General features: G+C 43.8%; 1 protein-coding gene across 19 annotated transcripts in view; it reads right to left on the bottom strand.

Annotated features, from left to right (window-relative positions):
* Nucleotides 1-16,331, bottom strand: part of ADAT1 (adenosine deaminase tRNA specific 1) — a 44,763-nt gene that overhangs the window by 9,472 nt on the left and 18,960 nt on the right. For 10 of the 19 annotated variants that reach the window (XR_003127768.3, XR_003127767.3, XM_025426867.3 and 7 more), the window contains one exon: nucleotides 2,881-3,066. The exons of 1 other annotated variant lie outside the window; for it this stretch is intronic. Coding sequence is in view for 16 of the 18 variants with exons in the window: in XM_025426867.3 (XP_025282652.1) it covers nucleotides 2,881-3,066 (186 nt within the window). In the remaining 2 variants the exon portion in view is untranslated. 8 more of the 19 variants (XM_025426870.3, XM_049110696.1, XM_025426872.3 and 5 more) reach the window with 7 other exon arrangements.

Below are 16,331 nucleotides of genomic sequence, written 5' to 3'. Positions count from 1 at the left end.
AAGAAATGGAAGAGGACCTAAATAAAAGGAGAGATACACTAATATACCATATTCCAGGATGAGAACATTCAATATTGTAAAGCTGCATATTGCCCCAGATTAATTTATAATGCAATTCCAATAAAAATCCAAACCAGTTTTTTGTTTTCTGTCTTGTGGAATCTGACAACTGATGCTAAATCCATCTAGAAGAGCAAAAGGCCAAGAATAACCAGGAAGTGTTAAGAAAAACAAGCTGGGAGACTTATCTTAGCAGTAGTTAAGTAATTAAGACTGCACCATATGGTGTACAGACAGACAAACCAGGAAACACAACAGAAACCCAGAAACAGACCAATGTTTAAAATACAACAGTGATGGCGTGAAAATCAAAAGAAAAATGATGGGCTAGTTAACGAATCATTCTATAATTGGATATATATATAGAAAAACCAGATCACAGAGCACCTGGCTGCTTCAGTCAGAAGAACGTGTGACTCTTGATCTCAGGGTTGTGGGTTCAAGCCCTGCATTGGGCTCCACACTGGGAAGGGAGGCTACTTAAAAAAAAGGGGGGGGGTAGGGAAGATATGAAATATGTGGAATTCTCATAAACTGCTTCTGTAAGTATAAACTGCTACTATCACATTGGAAAGCAATTTCAACAATAGCCAGTAAATTAAAAATGCAGATAACCCATGACCTAGCAAATTCTGCATCTAGGTATATCTAGGAATATCCCCACTCGTGTACAAGAGACATGTCCAAAGATGATCACTGCAGCCTTGTTTGCCTGAACAAAAAAATGGAAACCAGCTAAATGTTCACCAGCGGGAGAATGGAAGGGTAAGATTTGGTAAATTTGTACAAAGGAATACTATACAGCAGTTAGAATGAAAGCACTAGAGCTACATGGGTCAACATAAATCTCCAAAATGGTGCTGAGGAAGAAAAAAACCAAGATGCAGAAATACATTCAGCAGAAATATATCATCTCTGTAAAGTTTAAAAACATGTGGGGCACCTGGCTGGCTCAATTGGTGGAGAGTGGGACTCTTGATCTCGTGATCGTGAGTTCGAGCCCCATGTTGGGTGTAATTTACTTAAAAAACTAAAGTCTTATAAAAATGTAAAAACATGCAGAATAATTGTATGTATTCCTTAAGAATACAAACTTATGTAATAAAAGTATACACCATGCAATTGAGGATGGTGGTTACCTAGCAGAGGGAGGGGACTGTATCAGGGAGGTGGGCTGTGTGTTCGGGTAAACGTGGGATTTCAAAAACAGCAAGTCCTGTTTTATTTTTCCAAAAAATAAAGACATGAAGGAATTACAGCAAGACATTTACTGCCAATTGTGTGGTGGGTGTTAATTCTTTTTATTGTCATGTTTGAAATGTTTCATAACTTTTTGTTTCTAAGTTACATCAGCGAGAACAGAGACTGGGTCTCCCCCAAGGAAAATCACACACAGGCACTTCATCTCTCACTTCCTCTTCCCTCCTCAGCCCAGGAGAAGCTGGCTCCTACTTCCCTGACCCTGTGCTTGCCGAGGTGGCCAAAAATAACCTGTCCCTCAGTGGGGGAGGAGGAGGGGACAAAGTTTAGTTCCTACCTTCCTTGTCTCTTTAATATATTCTACTCTAGATTACCTGCCCCTGCCTCGAAGCTCCTGTCTATTCCCTCTGGCCTTCTCGGTCACACTCCTTCCTGTGCTTTCCACTTGTTCCTGAGCTCTCTGTGGCCTCCAGGGCTCAGTCTACTGTCCCCTTTTTTTCTCATTCTACCCACATTCTCTCTAGATGGCACCAGTCCCAAAGGTGGCTCGAGGATCTCCCAGGAGAATTTGAAGGAGGCTGTATCAATTTTCTTTTTTGAGAGAGAGAGAGAGAATCTCAAGCAGGCTCCACACCCAGTGTGGAGCCTGATGCAGGATCTGATCTCATGATCCTGAGATTATGACCTGAGCTGAAATCAAGAGTCAGATGCTTAACCGACTGAGTCACTTAGGTGCCCGGGCAGTATCACTTTTCTTCATCTCAAAAGACTTGCTCTTCATTAGACTGAAAAAGTGCAATTGGTCCCCCTTTTCATCTTTATTTCTTTAGGGAGGAAAAAACCAATCCTGGTGGTTGACATCAGGGAGGCAAAGCCACAAGAATTAGGTGGGAGTGTCCATATACACCTCTGTGATCAGCGGCTTTGCTTCCTCGCCCCCTTCGCAGCTAGAGAGGCTGTGTGCCAAGAATGCGGCAGGAGGCTCTGCAAACCCTTGCCCAGTAGGCTTCTGCTAAGGCCAGTCTCTCCTGTTGATTAGCAGAAGCTCTGGGAATCAGGATCAGCAAACTGAAGAGTCACTTAGAAGCTGAAATACCAAGGCTGGTGTTTCCTGTGTGGCCACATAGCTAGCCCCCTTCACATCCGTGTTATCCATTATCTCCTCTCGTCCCTGTGACCCTGCTGCTGTGGGGGAGGGGGCTCATTTCAGAGGCAAGGACACGGACACTCTGCGAACGTACTGACCTATCCATGATCACACAACCAGTACATCCTGGAGCCATAGTTCTGACTCAGCCCTGCGGCCAGAATCGATCCTTGTTCTGCTAGACCAGGATTCGAACTGAAGACCCATGTCTCTATGCGGCCCTGAGACACAGATGTAAAAATCTACCTTTCTGGCTTCTGAAAAAATTATTAAGACCTGACAACAATCAGCTGGAACAAAATAATGGTTCTTCACTGGACAAGGAATACACTTCTCAGTTCACTCTGACTACTTTCTTTAAATTTCCTACTCCTGGAAATACTCGGGTTTGCAACCACCACACCATAGTTTAAGCACCACCCTTTTATTTTAGAACAGAATTCCTCTAAAGTGTAAGCAAGCAAAATACTCACCCATGTTGGCCTTCCTCTTTCACAAGGGAGGCAAAGAGGTGGGCTGGATGGTCTGATCTGCCCATGTCAGCAAAGGCAAGTGGATCCTGGCATCCAGGGTGGGCGGAGACTGCTGCCACTATACGGCCCTGGAACCTTGTTTCTCCCACTGCCAGCTGCTGTCTCGCCCTGGCAGCTACGGATGAGCTAGGACAGAGGGTGTTTTATAATGGCACTGGATAAACGAAGAACAAAAAGTAAGGCATGAAAATACCAGCTGAGGGGCACCTGGCTGGCTCTGTCGGGGGAACATGGGTCTCTTGAAATTGGGGTTGCGAGTTCAAGCCCCATGTTGGTCTTAGAGATTACTCTAAAAAATATATATATGAAGAAAAGAAAAGAAAAGAAAAAAGAAAAGAAAAGAAAAAAGAAAAGAAAAGAAAAGAAAAGAAAAGAAAAGAAAAGAAAAGAAAAGAAAAGAACCAGCTGGGGATGCCTGAGTGGCTCAGCAGTTGAGCGCCTGCCTCTGGCCCAGGGCCTGATCCTGGAGACCCAGGATCGAGTCCCCACGTCGGGCTCCCTGCATGGAGCCTGCTTCTCCCTCTGCCTGTGTCACTGCCCCTCTCTCTCTCTCTCTCTCTCTCATGAATAAATAAAATCTTAAAAAAAAAAAAAAACAGCTAAAAAGGTATACTCACTGGAAGTCAAAATAGGCCATAAGTAGTAGCAATAAAAAAAGGAATTGGGTGAAATCTTGACGGGGATGAGGGAATATACTGCAAGAAGAGCTCTTTTCTCTCAACAGAATCTAATTTAACCAAGACGGGGTGAACTGGATTGAGAGTACACCTATTGTTGAGCAAAGCTTGCAGTGGCCAAAGTACAACTTCTCTGAGATTTCTTGGGGCTGCACAGAAAGGTCTTGTTGAACTGAAGATGCTGGGAACGGGCTCTGTAATCCCACTCTGTTGACAGGTTGGTTTCACCACTAAGGGGCCCACCGAACCTCTCCCCGTGGAGACACTGCTGGGTTTCAATGCACTTTTCATTCTCCTGGCTGCCTGAGCAAACAGCCATCACTGTTTCCATTGTGAGCTCTTCTCTTCTTGGAGCCAAGCCCAAGTTCAGGGAACATGTGCTTGAGACCAACATTTGGCAGCCTGGGTCCCCACGTGGAGTGACGCTCTGTCTTTGCCTTTTTCCTATTAAGACACTTTGCTGAATTTGGAAATTGAAACTCAGTGCTGAACACGCTTAGTGCTAAAAGCTGGTTCCTACCCCTGCTGGCTCATTAGTATAAGGGACCAAAAAATCCACACCCAAATTCAGAACCCAAGTTACCAGGCAAAGACAAGAATTATTTCCAGCCCTTTCTTGCCACCAACGTGACTGAGGCCATCTGTATTTCAAAGTGTCAATGGACTCAGTGTCTTAGAGAAAATTTCTCTTTGCATCATTTACCCAATTAAGAACTTTTATGAGAGAGACGCCTGGGTGGTTCAGTGGTTGAGCATCTGCCTTCGGCTCAGGTCGTGATCCTGGGGTCCTGGGATTGAGTCCCAGACTCGGCTCCGTGCAGGGAGCCTGCTTCTCCCTCTGCCTGTGTCTCTGCCTCTGTGTGTGTGTCTCTCATGAATAAATAAAATCTTAAAAAAAAAAAAACTTTTATGAAAAATCCTACCTTATAGTTGAAAACCCGAGCATCCTAATTGCTGGGACCTGATTTGGTAGAACAGGTTGAGAGGTTAGAAGTCAGAAAAATATTTCCCCCACATTCACATAGGAAGCAGTTGCAGAGTTGGTACTAAAATATAATTACTTGAATATCCTGATTGAAGTTTATTCTATTAAACCAAATAATAGGTCTAGGGGTTTGTTTTTTGCATTTTTAAGTTGAGGTATAATTACAATAAAAAGCACAGGTCTTCAGTGTAGAGCTTAACAAATTTTGACAAGTGCTCACACCCATGTAATCAACACTTCAATCAAAACAAGAGTATTTCCATAATTCTAAAAAGTCCCTTTAGGCTTTTTTCCACTAAACCCTGATCCCCATCCCCCACTGTCCTCCACCAGGCAACAACCACTCTGATCTCTATCCCCCTGGATTAGTTTTGGGGCCTTTTTTGTTGTTTTTTAAAGATTTTATTTTATTCATGACAGAGAGAGAGAGAGACAGGCAGAGGGAGAAGCAGGCTCCATGCAGCTTGCCCAACACAGCACTCGATCCCGGGTCTCCAGGATCACGCCCTGGCACCCGGGCCGAAGGCGGAGCTAAACTGCTGGGCCACCAGGGCTGCCCTTGGGGCCTCAGTTTTAAGAATAAAAAATTGAACGCATGTAACTTTGCCTGCAGCCCTGAAGTGTGTCTCTGCAAATTTTTCTCCCCTTTTTGGACTGCAAGCACTACTTAAATTTGTTCTGGATGCATCTAGATAGCCTTCCAAGAAGTCAGTCTTAACCCCAGTACAGACACATTTGGCTTTAAAGGGATTCACATTTATGAGATATGATGGCCAACTATGATTCCCCAGCACATGGTACAAAAAGAATGCTTCTTTCTGGGAAATAAAGTTTTCTTCAAAAGCATCTTTCTTGGCTCTGTGTCTCACCCCTCCTTCAAGATAGCTGCCTTTGTATTTATGGGAAGAACTGCCTGAGCCCTTGCAAGCGAGCACATATGCTCCATCTTTCTACTAAGAAGCTGTTGCCTAGTTCCATAACCTTCCTGCTGTGCTGGGCCTCCTCTCCCCAGCTCATCTGGCCTTCCCACACAGCATCACAAGAGGACAGTGGTAATTGAAAATGTAGCGTTGTCCTAAGCCACTTAACTAGCTTGCAAAGGAACTGGGTTTTAGAAACTGGAAAATTCTGGCTGAAGCTTGCTCAGAAGCCCGTCTCAAAGCCAACACATTCTGCCAAGGTCCAGGTGGAGGCAGCTTTCCACCAGCCACAGACACGACCAAGTGAGACAAGGCCTGCTTCTCTTCCAAGCAGAGTGCTGGCAGCCAGGGCGGGTCATTTTCTCCATAGTAGCTTCGTTTCCCTAGACAGTGAGCTAATGTTTGGCACTGGCAAACTCCATGAAACACGGCATCTAGCCCATGCTCTCAGGCAGGAATGACTGCATGGAATATATATACACACAATGATTTAAATCAAGCCACATTTAAAAATTCAAGATTTTTGAAAAAATTCAAAATTCATTTAAAAAGACAAAAATTATGCACGCATAGATGTAATGTTAGAATTCACTTGTGAATGAACAAAAACAAGGCGGGAAGTGTAGATGTCCATCAAGAGCCAAATTTCAGAAGATGTTTTGCTAGACGATTCTGTGGAATTATAAGCAGAGCTGCCTAAAATATGTCGGGGAGTCCCTCTTCCCTATACAATGTCACTTCTGAGTATTTTCTGGGGTTTTGACAGTTTTGGAATACAGAGATGTTTTTCCATTTTTGAAAATTAAAAAAAAAATTTTATTTATTCACGAGAGACACAGAGAAAGGCAGAGACATAGGTAGAGGGAAAAGCAGGCCCCCCGCAGGGAGCCCAATGTGGGGCTCAATCCTGGGACCCTGGGATCATGCTCTCAGCAGAAAGCAGATGCTCAACCACTGAGCCACCCAGGTGTCCCCCATTTTTGAAATTTCTAAAATAGGCACGATGTTAGCACGGTTCAAAATTTTAAAATAACAAAATATACGGGGGATTCAATGCAAAGTCTCCCTCCCACTCGTGGCCCCAGGCATTCCCCTGCCCACCCCGTGGGCCCTGCATCAGTGGTTTCTTGCATCCAGTCAGAGATAGTTTGGCATATACAAGTAAAACACAGAAAGTTCTCACTCTTCTTTTTTATAGAAATGGAATGTACTAATGCTGTCCTGCTTTTTATTTTTTGTGCTCGCTGTATTTAGAAACAGACACTTGAAGATGGATTTCAATAAAGAAAAACTGTATGTTCATTTACCCATTGACCCAGCAAATCCCACTTCTAAGAATCTATCCAAAAGATATCCTGGCAAAAATACAAAGCATTTCAAAAAGAAAATGAAATGTCCACTAACAACTAATAAAAATGGTTAGTCAGTGCTGGGCCAAGGGACAAACACAGGGGAGGAGGAGGATGGGAGACCTCTGTGAATGTAGCTTGTTTTGCTCCCCTTATTTTTTACTAGTTTTAATTTTGGAATCATATAAATATTTTACATAATTTTTTGAAAAGCCACACTCTCCCTTCTCCCCCACCAAAAGAAAAGCAAAATGAAACAAAGTTAACTGTGTATAGATTTGGAGCGATAACTCAAAGAGGAACGATTTCAAGTGATTTATTTATTTTAAAAGATTTTATTTATTTGGAGAGAGAGTGTGTGCTTGCAGAGAGGGAGAGGAAGAAGTAGGCTCCCGCTGAGCAGGGAGCCTGACATAAGGCTCCATCCCAGGACCCCAAGATCATGGCCTGAGCAAAAGGCAGATGCTTAACCAACTGAGCCACCCAGGTGCCCCTCAAGTGACTTGAAAACACTAGATTAGGGTTTCTCAACCTCAGCACCACTGACATTTTGGGCCAGACAATACTTTGTTATGGGGGGCATGTCCTGTGCATGCAGCATGTCAGCAGCACCCACAGCTCAAGCAGGCAACACTCTGCCTGGACTGTCACACATCATTGCTGGGAGAACCAAATGTGTGCAAGTCCACTGGCAGGGAGTTTTTTGTAGGAGAGGACTTGGGAGGCCAGAAGGAGCCCTTCCTTCTTATGGAGAAGCAAGCACCAAGGTTGGTCAGGAGGCGTTACTGTAAAGGAGGAGGGATGGGACAGAAGGGTTGGCACACTTGGGATGGGATAGTTTGACTCATTTCTGTGGTCTCTGAGGTACAAGGGCTGTCCCTGGTTTTCAGTACCTGGTCTCGGGGTGATGAGGGCAGGTGGAGAGTAGCCCAGAGCACGAGAGCCCCATACAGTAGGTGGCTGGGGCATGACTCTGGAGTGCGTGGTTTGAACTATTCCTAGGAGTTTGCTAGCCTCCTACGGGCAGTCTCTCCAGGGTAAGCAAGGCCCCAGATGTCAAAGCATCTGGAGCACATGGTTAATGCAAGGAGGACAAGTGGACTCTTGAACCTGTTTTCTCCTGGACTTAGCCTGTATGCCTTTTCTCTTTGCCAACTTTAGTCTGTACCCTTTCACTGAAATAAACAGTAATTACAACAGCTTTGCTGCATTCTGGGAGTATATTCTGTGAACCATCAAACCGGAGGGTGGTCTTGGGGATCCCTGACACAGCTGCTAAAACCATTAGGTGAAAGGACAATAGGGAACTTCATGATGGAATAGAAAGGCTGATGCCACTAAATCCACTGCTCACTGAGTGGGACAACCAGATGTTCCTCTTCATATTACGCAAAAGAAGTATGCAGAATCAACTAAGAAGTGTTCATGTCAAATCAGCTGAACCTGAATCTGATGAAGCCTCTATGTGGAACTGCAAATCTGAAGGAAATGTGGGGACAGAGGAACCTGTTAAACAGCACTGGGAGGGAACAGGTAGCCAGACGCAGCATGTGAGCTTTTCCACAGGACAAATGACCCATCTGTCAAACTTAAGAAGGAAGTGAACTGTTACAGATTTAGTGAAACCAAAGACGTATAAATTATGTGCATCGTGTGGAATTTTTTGGGGGGGTTCTAATTTGAACCAATCAGTAGCCAAAAGATATTTTTGAAACAACAGGGGAAAAGCAAACACAGAATACATATTAGATATTAAGGAACTCCTGTTCATTTTATTGGATGAAATACAATGGTTAGTGTTGGCTTTAGAAAGCTCCAAGAAGGGGGGCTCCTGGGTGGCTCAGTTGGTTAAGCATCTGCCTTTGGCTCAGGTCATGATTCCAGGGTCCTGGGATGGAGCCTCGTGTTGGGCTTCCTGTTCAGTGGGGACTCTGCTTCTGTCCCTCTGCCCTGCTTGTTCACATACACTATCTCACATAAATAAATAAAATCTTTAAAGAAAAGAAAAGAAAGTTCCAAGAAAGCCCCAGGAGAGGGGCAGGGGAGAATAGATTAGGTAACAGCAGCATAAGGCCGGTGGCTGTTACGTCCTGGGGATGTGTATGTGGGGGTCCGCTGCATTGTTCTATTTTTTGTGTCCATTTAAAGTTTTCTACATGTTTTAAAAGGGTTAGAAAGGGTTAGAAAAAAAAATGAACTTAAAAATCAGAAATGGTTATCAGTCAAATATAGGTTAAATATGGGTTAAGAAACACAAGTAAAAACACATGATCTAATAAAATGTGTGAAATTTGAGAACCTGCCAGTATTTTAAAATGTAATTTTAAGGCACAGGTGAGATTATAAGGGTTTTATAAGAGATTTAAGGGTTTTATGAAAGACTGAAGTAAAATGTAGGAAGTTGGATGTCTAAGCACCACTTTTAGGTCTTGAGAAAACAGACAGAGCCTGAAATTGCCTTTTGTCTGAAGCCTTCAGGGTTTTCCCAGTTTTTGCTTTGAAGTCTAGTATATGTGCTGCCGAAGCGAGCACTGCTTTGAAGTCTAAATGTAGGGGTGGTTTTTACATTGTTTGTTTGTTTGTTTGTTTGTATTGATTTGACGAATTTACCATAAAATTTGGAATAAAAAGATATTACCTCCTTACATTCTCATACAAATCTTTACCCTTTAAATAGCATCTCTTGAGAGAGAGAGAGAGATGCATAATCTTCTGTGGACTAAAAAGCTCCTGCTAGTTGTTACCCTAATTGCTAGAATTTGGGGTCAAAGAATCTCCCTGATTAAAGCAGCATATGGGAAGGCCTGGCCTCCAGAGAGTGATACTTTTGCCTTTCTTTCCTGCTACCTAAAAAGACTTTTTAAAAAAAGACTTTATTTATTCATGAGAGAGACACAGAGAAAGACAGAGAGAGGCAGAGACACAGGCAGAGGGAGAAGCAGGTTCCATGCAGGAAGCCCAATGTGGGACTCAATCCCAGGACTCCAGGATCACACCCTGGGCTGAAGGCAGACACTCAACTGCTGAGCCATCTGGGCATCCCCACCTAAAAAGACTTCTTATGTAAAAAAAAATTCAAGGATAATTTGTTAGGACAAATATGTATCACTTCTGTCATTAAAAAAAAAAATTAAGAACATATGTTCGCACACAAACTGGTACAGGAATGTTCATAACGGCACTATTCACAAGAGCCAAACAGTGGAAACCACCCAAGTGCCCATCAACTGATGACTAGATAAATAAGATGTGGTACATCCATACAACTGAATGTTATTTTTATTTCATAGAAAGGAATATAGTACTGATTTGTGCTACTGATTCACGCTATAACATCAGAATCTTGAAAACATTATATTCAGTGAAAGAAGCCAGTCACAAAAAACCACATATTATATGATTCCGTTTATGTGAAATGTTCAGAATAGACAAATCTCTAGAGAGAGAAAGTAGACTACCGGCTGCCCTAGGGCTGGGGTTGAGGGACAAGAGGGAGTGGCTGCAAATGGGTACCATGCTGGGTTGATGTGTCCCCTCCCCACCATATTTAGAACAAAAAAATGTTCTAAAATTGATTGTGGTGAAGTTGTACAGCTCTGTGGATATACTAAAAGCCACTAAGTTGTATACTTTAAGTGGGTAAAGTTTGTGGAATGTAAATTATATTCCAATAAAGCTGTTATTAAAAAAAACATTTAAAGCTACACAAAAATGACGAGGTGCCTGGCTGGCTTAGTGGAGCGTGCGACTCTTGATCTTGGGTCGTTAAGTTTGAGCCGCATGCTGGGTGCAGAGTACTTAAAAATAAAATTTTAAGGGCACCTGAGTGGTTCAGGTGGTTAAGCGTCTGCCTCTGGCTCAGGTCATGGTCTCAGGGTACTGGGTTTAAGCCTGAAATCACTCAGCAGGGACTCTGCTTCTCCTTCTCCCTCTGCCCCTGCTCTCTCTCTTGCTCTAATAAATAAATAAAATCGTTAAAAAAAAAATCTTAAGGAGGGGCATTGGGGGATGGGCATTAAGGAGAGCATGTGATGTAATGAGCATTGGGTGTTATATGCAACTGCTGAATCGCTAAATTCTACCTCTGAAACGAATAATACAGTATATGCTAACTACACTGAATTTAAATAAAAAATTAAAAAAAATAAAATCTTCTTTTAAAAAAGCTATACAAAAATGCTGAAGAACTTTGAGAAGAACCTGGAATAATCCCAACATGGAAAACTACTCTTTCCGTCAATAATTTAAGGTGTGGAGAGGCTGAGAGTTAGACATTCGATGTTGATTAAAACAGGACTGGTTGCTAGGTCTGCTGATTTGCTGTACAGACTTCTGGCCTTTACACAGAACTCTTTCAGTTGAAAGCCACAGAAAATCTACTCAAACAGGCTTGACCAAAACAACAATACAAATTTATCTCACATACACGCAGTCCAGGGTGGGCACTGGCATCCAAACAAGGTCACACGAGTGGATTTCAGTTTCCTTCTTTATTGCCTTCATTCTCAATGTGTGGCAGCAAAGGCAGCCACAGGCAGTCCTATGGTTATGTGGCCCTTACAGTTCCTGGTGCGAGAGGAGAGAGAATCTTCCTTGCTGGCTCTCGCAGTAGTTCTGGGACTCTACAGGGCTGGCTCACAGACCCACAGCCACAGAGCAAGGTTTGCTTCAACCAAGTCCCATGGATAGAGCCGGAAAGGGTGGCTCTCCCGAGGAAGAACGGATGGATATATAAACCTGTCCACAATGTGAAAGGAAGCTCTAAAACTTGCAGAGATTTGAACATCATCTCAGCCCAATAAATACTTGCCAAATCAACGTAGGAACATGCAAAATGGAGCCACTGCAGAGTACTTTTAAAGCATCATATTCCAAATTCTTATTCCATATTTTAGAGAAGCAGTAACATACAACTTAGGACAGATGCCAAGGTCATCAGCGAGCTGCCATTTTAGCAGAGAGGGATTTCAGTCAAGTATGGATTGTTCCGTGCTCCAGAATCCTGTCGACGTTACAAAGAAGAGATATGCTGCTCTGGTAGATGGCAGACTTTGATTTTCCTGACTCAGCCACAAGAAAGGCTAAGGCTTGTCTGGCACAAAGGAATAAACAGTCCAGTCTGGATGCTAGAAACTACTCTGCTACAGTAAGCTTTCTGTAGTCTGCCCTTCTTATTTAAACTGGTGATAATCTGAAGGGTTTCTGATCCAGGATCCAAAGGCCTGCTTCCGGAGCACACTCCAGGCTTCCTGATAAGCAGATGCGGCCTCCTTGTACTCGTGGTACGTCTCAAGCTTCTGTACCCTAATGCACACACATCAGCAAGCACACAGATACTCAATGATCGGCTCGACATGGTGGCCAATTGAGCAGTCAGCTGGACAGCTTTCTAACCAGAGACCTACGGACAGGAGGATTTGGGTATGTTTTCCTATAGCAGCTCTTTCTCTGTCGTAGGAAATTCACTAGAAAGCAGCATGGATGAAAGCAGGTGAGAATGAACAATGCTAGTCTTGTCTGATCCTAGTGAAATCAGATAAAACAAGAATAACTATCTACTTTTGGTTTAAAGTGTTCTGGGAAATGGTTTCCTGCAAAGCAGTCCCTCTCGCTGTAACACTCAGGTAAGACTCATGGATGTGCCCTAGGTCTACCCATGATGGACCCTCCAAACTCCCATTCTCTTCTGTCTCAATGATGAGCTGAACTGTTTGTACCCACATGCCAATCTCAACAAAATTCTTGCTTCCTTGACCAGCATTAGTTATGCTTCTGTCCTTCTCCTAGGCCCTGAACTTTGACCCACTGCACCCTGAGCCGGCATCAAAATGTGGGGTGACGCCTTAACAGCCCTCATCCCCAACCCCCGAGAATCCACTGATCTCCAGAAAAGATATTTCCTGTCTGGCTGTCCCATCACGCTAACTGCAGATCCCATGCCCTCCTCCTCCTGGTTCTTTCTAGCCTTGCTCACTGCTCCTTCCCGTGGGCCCTAGAGGCTGACAAACTGTTAGGGCTGCGGTGTCCTTGCTTTGGCGCCAATCCTGCTGCTGTGATTCCTTTACTCTCTTACTCTTACTGCCATGATTCCTTTAAATAAAGTCTCCCCTGACCTTGGTTTAGATTTGTTTTCACTGACATACAAAATCTATGGACCACCCCCCCGCCCCCCACTGTCAGTTTGATTCATTTGTCTGACAAAAAATGAGCAAAGTGACTGCAGGACATCATTACTGACTGCAGTGCGCATGGTGGTGCTAACAAGCAGCTGCCTCTTGACATAGATGGTTCTAGTAACGCCTTCACTTCCCCACTGCTGTATGATAAAGACTTTGGCTGGTCTTGTTGCCAGTTCCTGGAAGGGAACCTCCAAACCCTCGTATTTTCCCTGGGGGCAGGAATGTCCTTGTTCTGCACGGTGGACCCCTCTAATCACACCTGAGCTTCCACGCAACGAGGTGGCTTCTGGTGGGCCCTGGATAGATCAGGACAGGGCTGGCCATGCCAGGGAGATTAACCATAGAGCAGAGTGTAGTCTGTGCTATCACTCTGGCCTCCAGAGACGGACAATGGGTTTAGTCATGCCACATGGCCAACGGTTCAAGCAGGCTGACATAATAAAACCACAAAGAAAACTCTGGACACTGAAGCTTGGGTCCCCCTTCTGGCTGGGGACACACAGTGGTGTGCTGAGAGGGTGACACATCTTGAGGACACAGACGCATTGTGTTTGGGAACCTCTCAGACCTTGCTCTATGTGTCTCTTCTTTTAGCTGGTCCTGATTTACATTCTTTATGATATAAAGTCATTACTTTCTATTTTCTACTTTACTATACTTTTTTAAGTATAGTGCTTTCCTGAACTTGTGAGTTATCCCCGTGAATTTCCGAACCTAAGGGGGCAGCAGGGACCCCTGAATTTGTAGTCAGTGGTCAGAAGTGTGGGTGGCTTGCGTCTGGTGCGTATGAAGTGACGGCACTAACCACGGGTAGTTAATGTCTGAACTGCCCTCGCCCACCTGCCCCTGCAGCAGTTTTATAGCTCTCTGCATTCCTATTTGGGAGCAATTTCAATCCATAGGCTGCAGCTCACAACCACTGATGTGAACAAAAGAGAAAAGAGAGTGGCATTCCTAACAGACTCTACTGCTCCCCAAACACTCACATGTCTGCCTTGCTCTCCATTCAGAGGGTGGTGAAAGAAGAGCCTGGAACAGGCCAAGCCCTGATTCCCCTCCAGTCTTCTTAACTTTGTACCACTAACCCACCCATCCTGCACACTTCGGATCTGAGTTTGCAATCAGGACCCTGGGGAGAGAGGAGTGCACAAGCGGTAATGAAGTGCTCACAGACTCCTGCCAAAGCTTCCTGACATTTGTAAGCCAGAATTAAACCACAAATCTTCCTAATTATGAGAAAAACATGGGTCAACAGCATCACCTGAGGGAGTCTGGCCACTTGTCCTCTGAAATACTGCTTAGCAGTTTCTGAAATGATCTAAAGAGTTCCACTTTGCTGATTCGGGATCTGTTTGGAAAAAGAAGACGAAGAAGATTTATTTTGTGTTTAACACGTGGCAGGCCCCTATGAGACACTGGCTTCGCACAGTAGCTTTCTTAGGTTTGAAAGCACAGAGCTCCCCTATTTTCACCTGTTCTTCACGTGAAGAACACCAAGGCCTGAATTGGGGTGAGGAAAAAAATGAACCTCATCTTAAGAAGTGTCATCAGCAATTAAATCATCAAGGTGACAGGCTCAAATGGGGTCAAGATAGAGGTGGGAATACTGAACTCCCGGACTACCTCTTCTCAAGGCAGCTGGCCCTGTGGGTAGTACTGCTTAAAAAACACTGAAACAGTTTCAGACTTGAGTGTCACTCCCTGTGTGAACTACGCTCATAAAGTCCACTTGGACATGCACGGGACAGTCCCATGGGCACTTTAGGCCCCTGAGGCCAATCCTTTGCTTCTAACATGAAGCTTTGTGCAGGCCATCGTTTGGAACAGTGAAGGACATGAGTGTCTTGCAAGCCCACGTGGGCCTCTCCAGTTTTGCCCATCCATGCTGCTAGGATGTGAACTGCATGTGCCTCCTTCCTTCCCTCCCATACACAGTGCATGAGCCAATTCAGAAAAGGGAAGCGTGTGTGCCAACAAAGTACAGTCTCATCTTTACACACCACAGCCTTCCCCATCCTCACAGACTGTACCATCAGCTTGGACATCCTGGCCAAACTGAGATATGTGAAACAGGGAAGTGTACAGTCTGTCAAGAAGTTCCCTCCCCCGGCTGGCACCCAGGCTACTTCATGAGGGGTCCTGAGCCCTCAAACAGCACTCTCCCTGGGCCTTAAATGAGCTTGAGTGGTGGCTAGCACTTGGGAATATAAAGTTCCTTTAAATTAAAAATAAATAAATAAAACAGATGCCTGGGTGGCTCAGTGGTTGAGCATCCACCTTTGGCTCAGGGCATGATCTTGGAGTCCTGGGATCGAGTCCCACATCAGGCTCCTTACACGGAGCCTGCTTCTCCCTCTGCCTATGTCTCTGCCTCTCTCTCTCTGAGTCTCTCACGAATAAATAAATAAATCTTCAAAACAAAACAAAACACAAAGCCAAAAAATTAATGAAACTTTTCTTGTTAATGGATTGAAGGAGAAATGTAATACAATGATGAAAAAAAATATGCAGAGAAGCATTTCTTATTTCTTAGAATTCAACATCCACAGAATGATTTAAAACCTTTTAGCAAACGAGGACTAGGAAAGATAGTATTTATATCCATAAAAGGGGATCTATAAAAATCTGCAGCAAATTCACATCCTTAAAATCAAGAGTAAGACAAAGGCACTGCTTTTATCCAATGTTACACAGAAGGCTCTGGCCAGTAAGACAAGAAATAAAAGGAGTAAGGATTAAAACCCAAAAACCAAAATCATTATTTGTTGATGATTGTGATATTGTCAGTTCTAGCTAGGACAGGAAGTAAAGAAAAACAAACAAACAAATAAAAGGAATGAAGGATTAAAAAGGAAATACTATTTGCAAAAGACTGTTTACATTAGAATTCTCAGATAAACTAGGAGAATATTAAGAGTTAACAAGGCTATTGGATACAAACATTAACTGCAACAAGGAAAAACAAAACAACTGATTGTAACAGCAGTGACCAGAAAATGAAATAAAATAAATTACTTAATACAGCATTGTGGCAGCCAACCTCCAATAAGGTGATTTTTTAAAACAGGGTTTATTTAATTATTTGAGAGAGAAAGAGAGAGGGAGAGAGTACACACATGTGTGCATGCCCACATGGCCAAACGGCTCAATCCCAGGAACCTGAGATCATGACCTGAGCCGAAATCAAGAGTTGGCTTGGCTGCTCAACCGAGCCACCAGCCATGATTTTTATTTTAACTGATGTATAGTTGATTTACAATATTTTATTAGTTTCAGGTGTA

This window comes from Canis lupus, chromosome 5, assembly GCF_003254725.2.
Source record: "Canis lupus dingo isolate Sandy chromosome 5, ASM325472v2, whole genome shotgun sequence".
In the NCBI taxonomy this organism is placed as follows: domain Eukaryota; kingdom Metazoa; phylum Chordata; class Mammalia; order Carnivora; family Canidae; genus Canis; species Canis lupus.
This window is presented reverse-complemented; position numbering and strand designations above follow the sequence as displayed.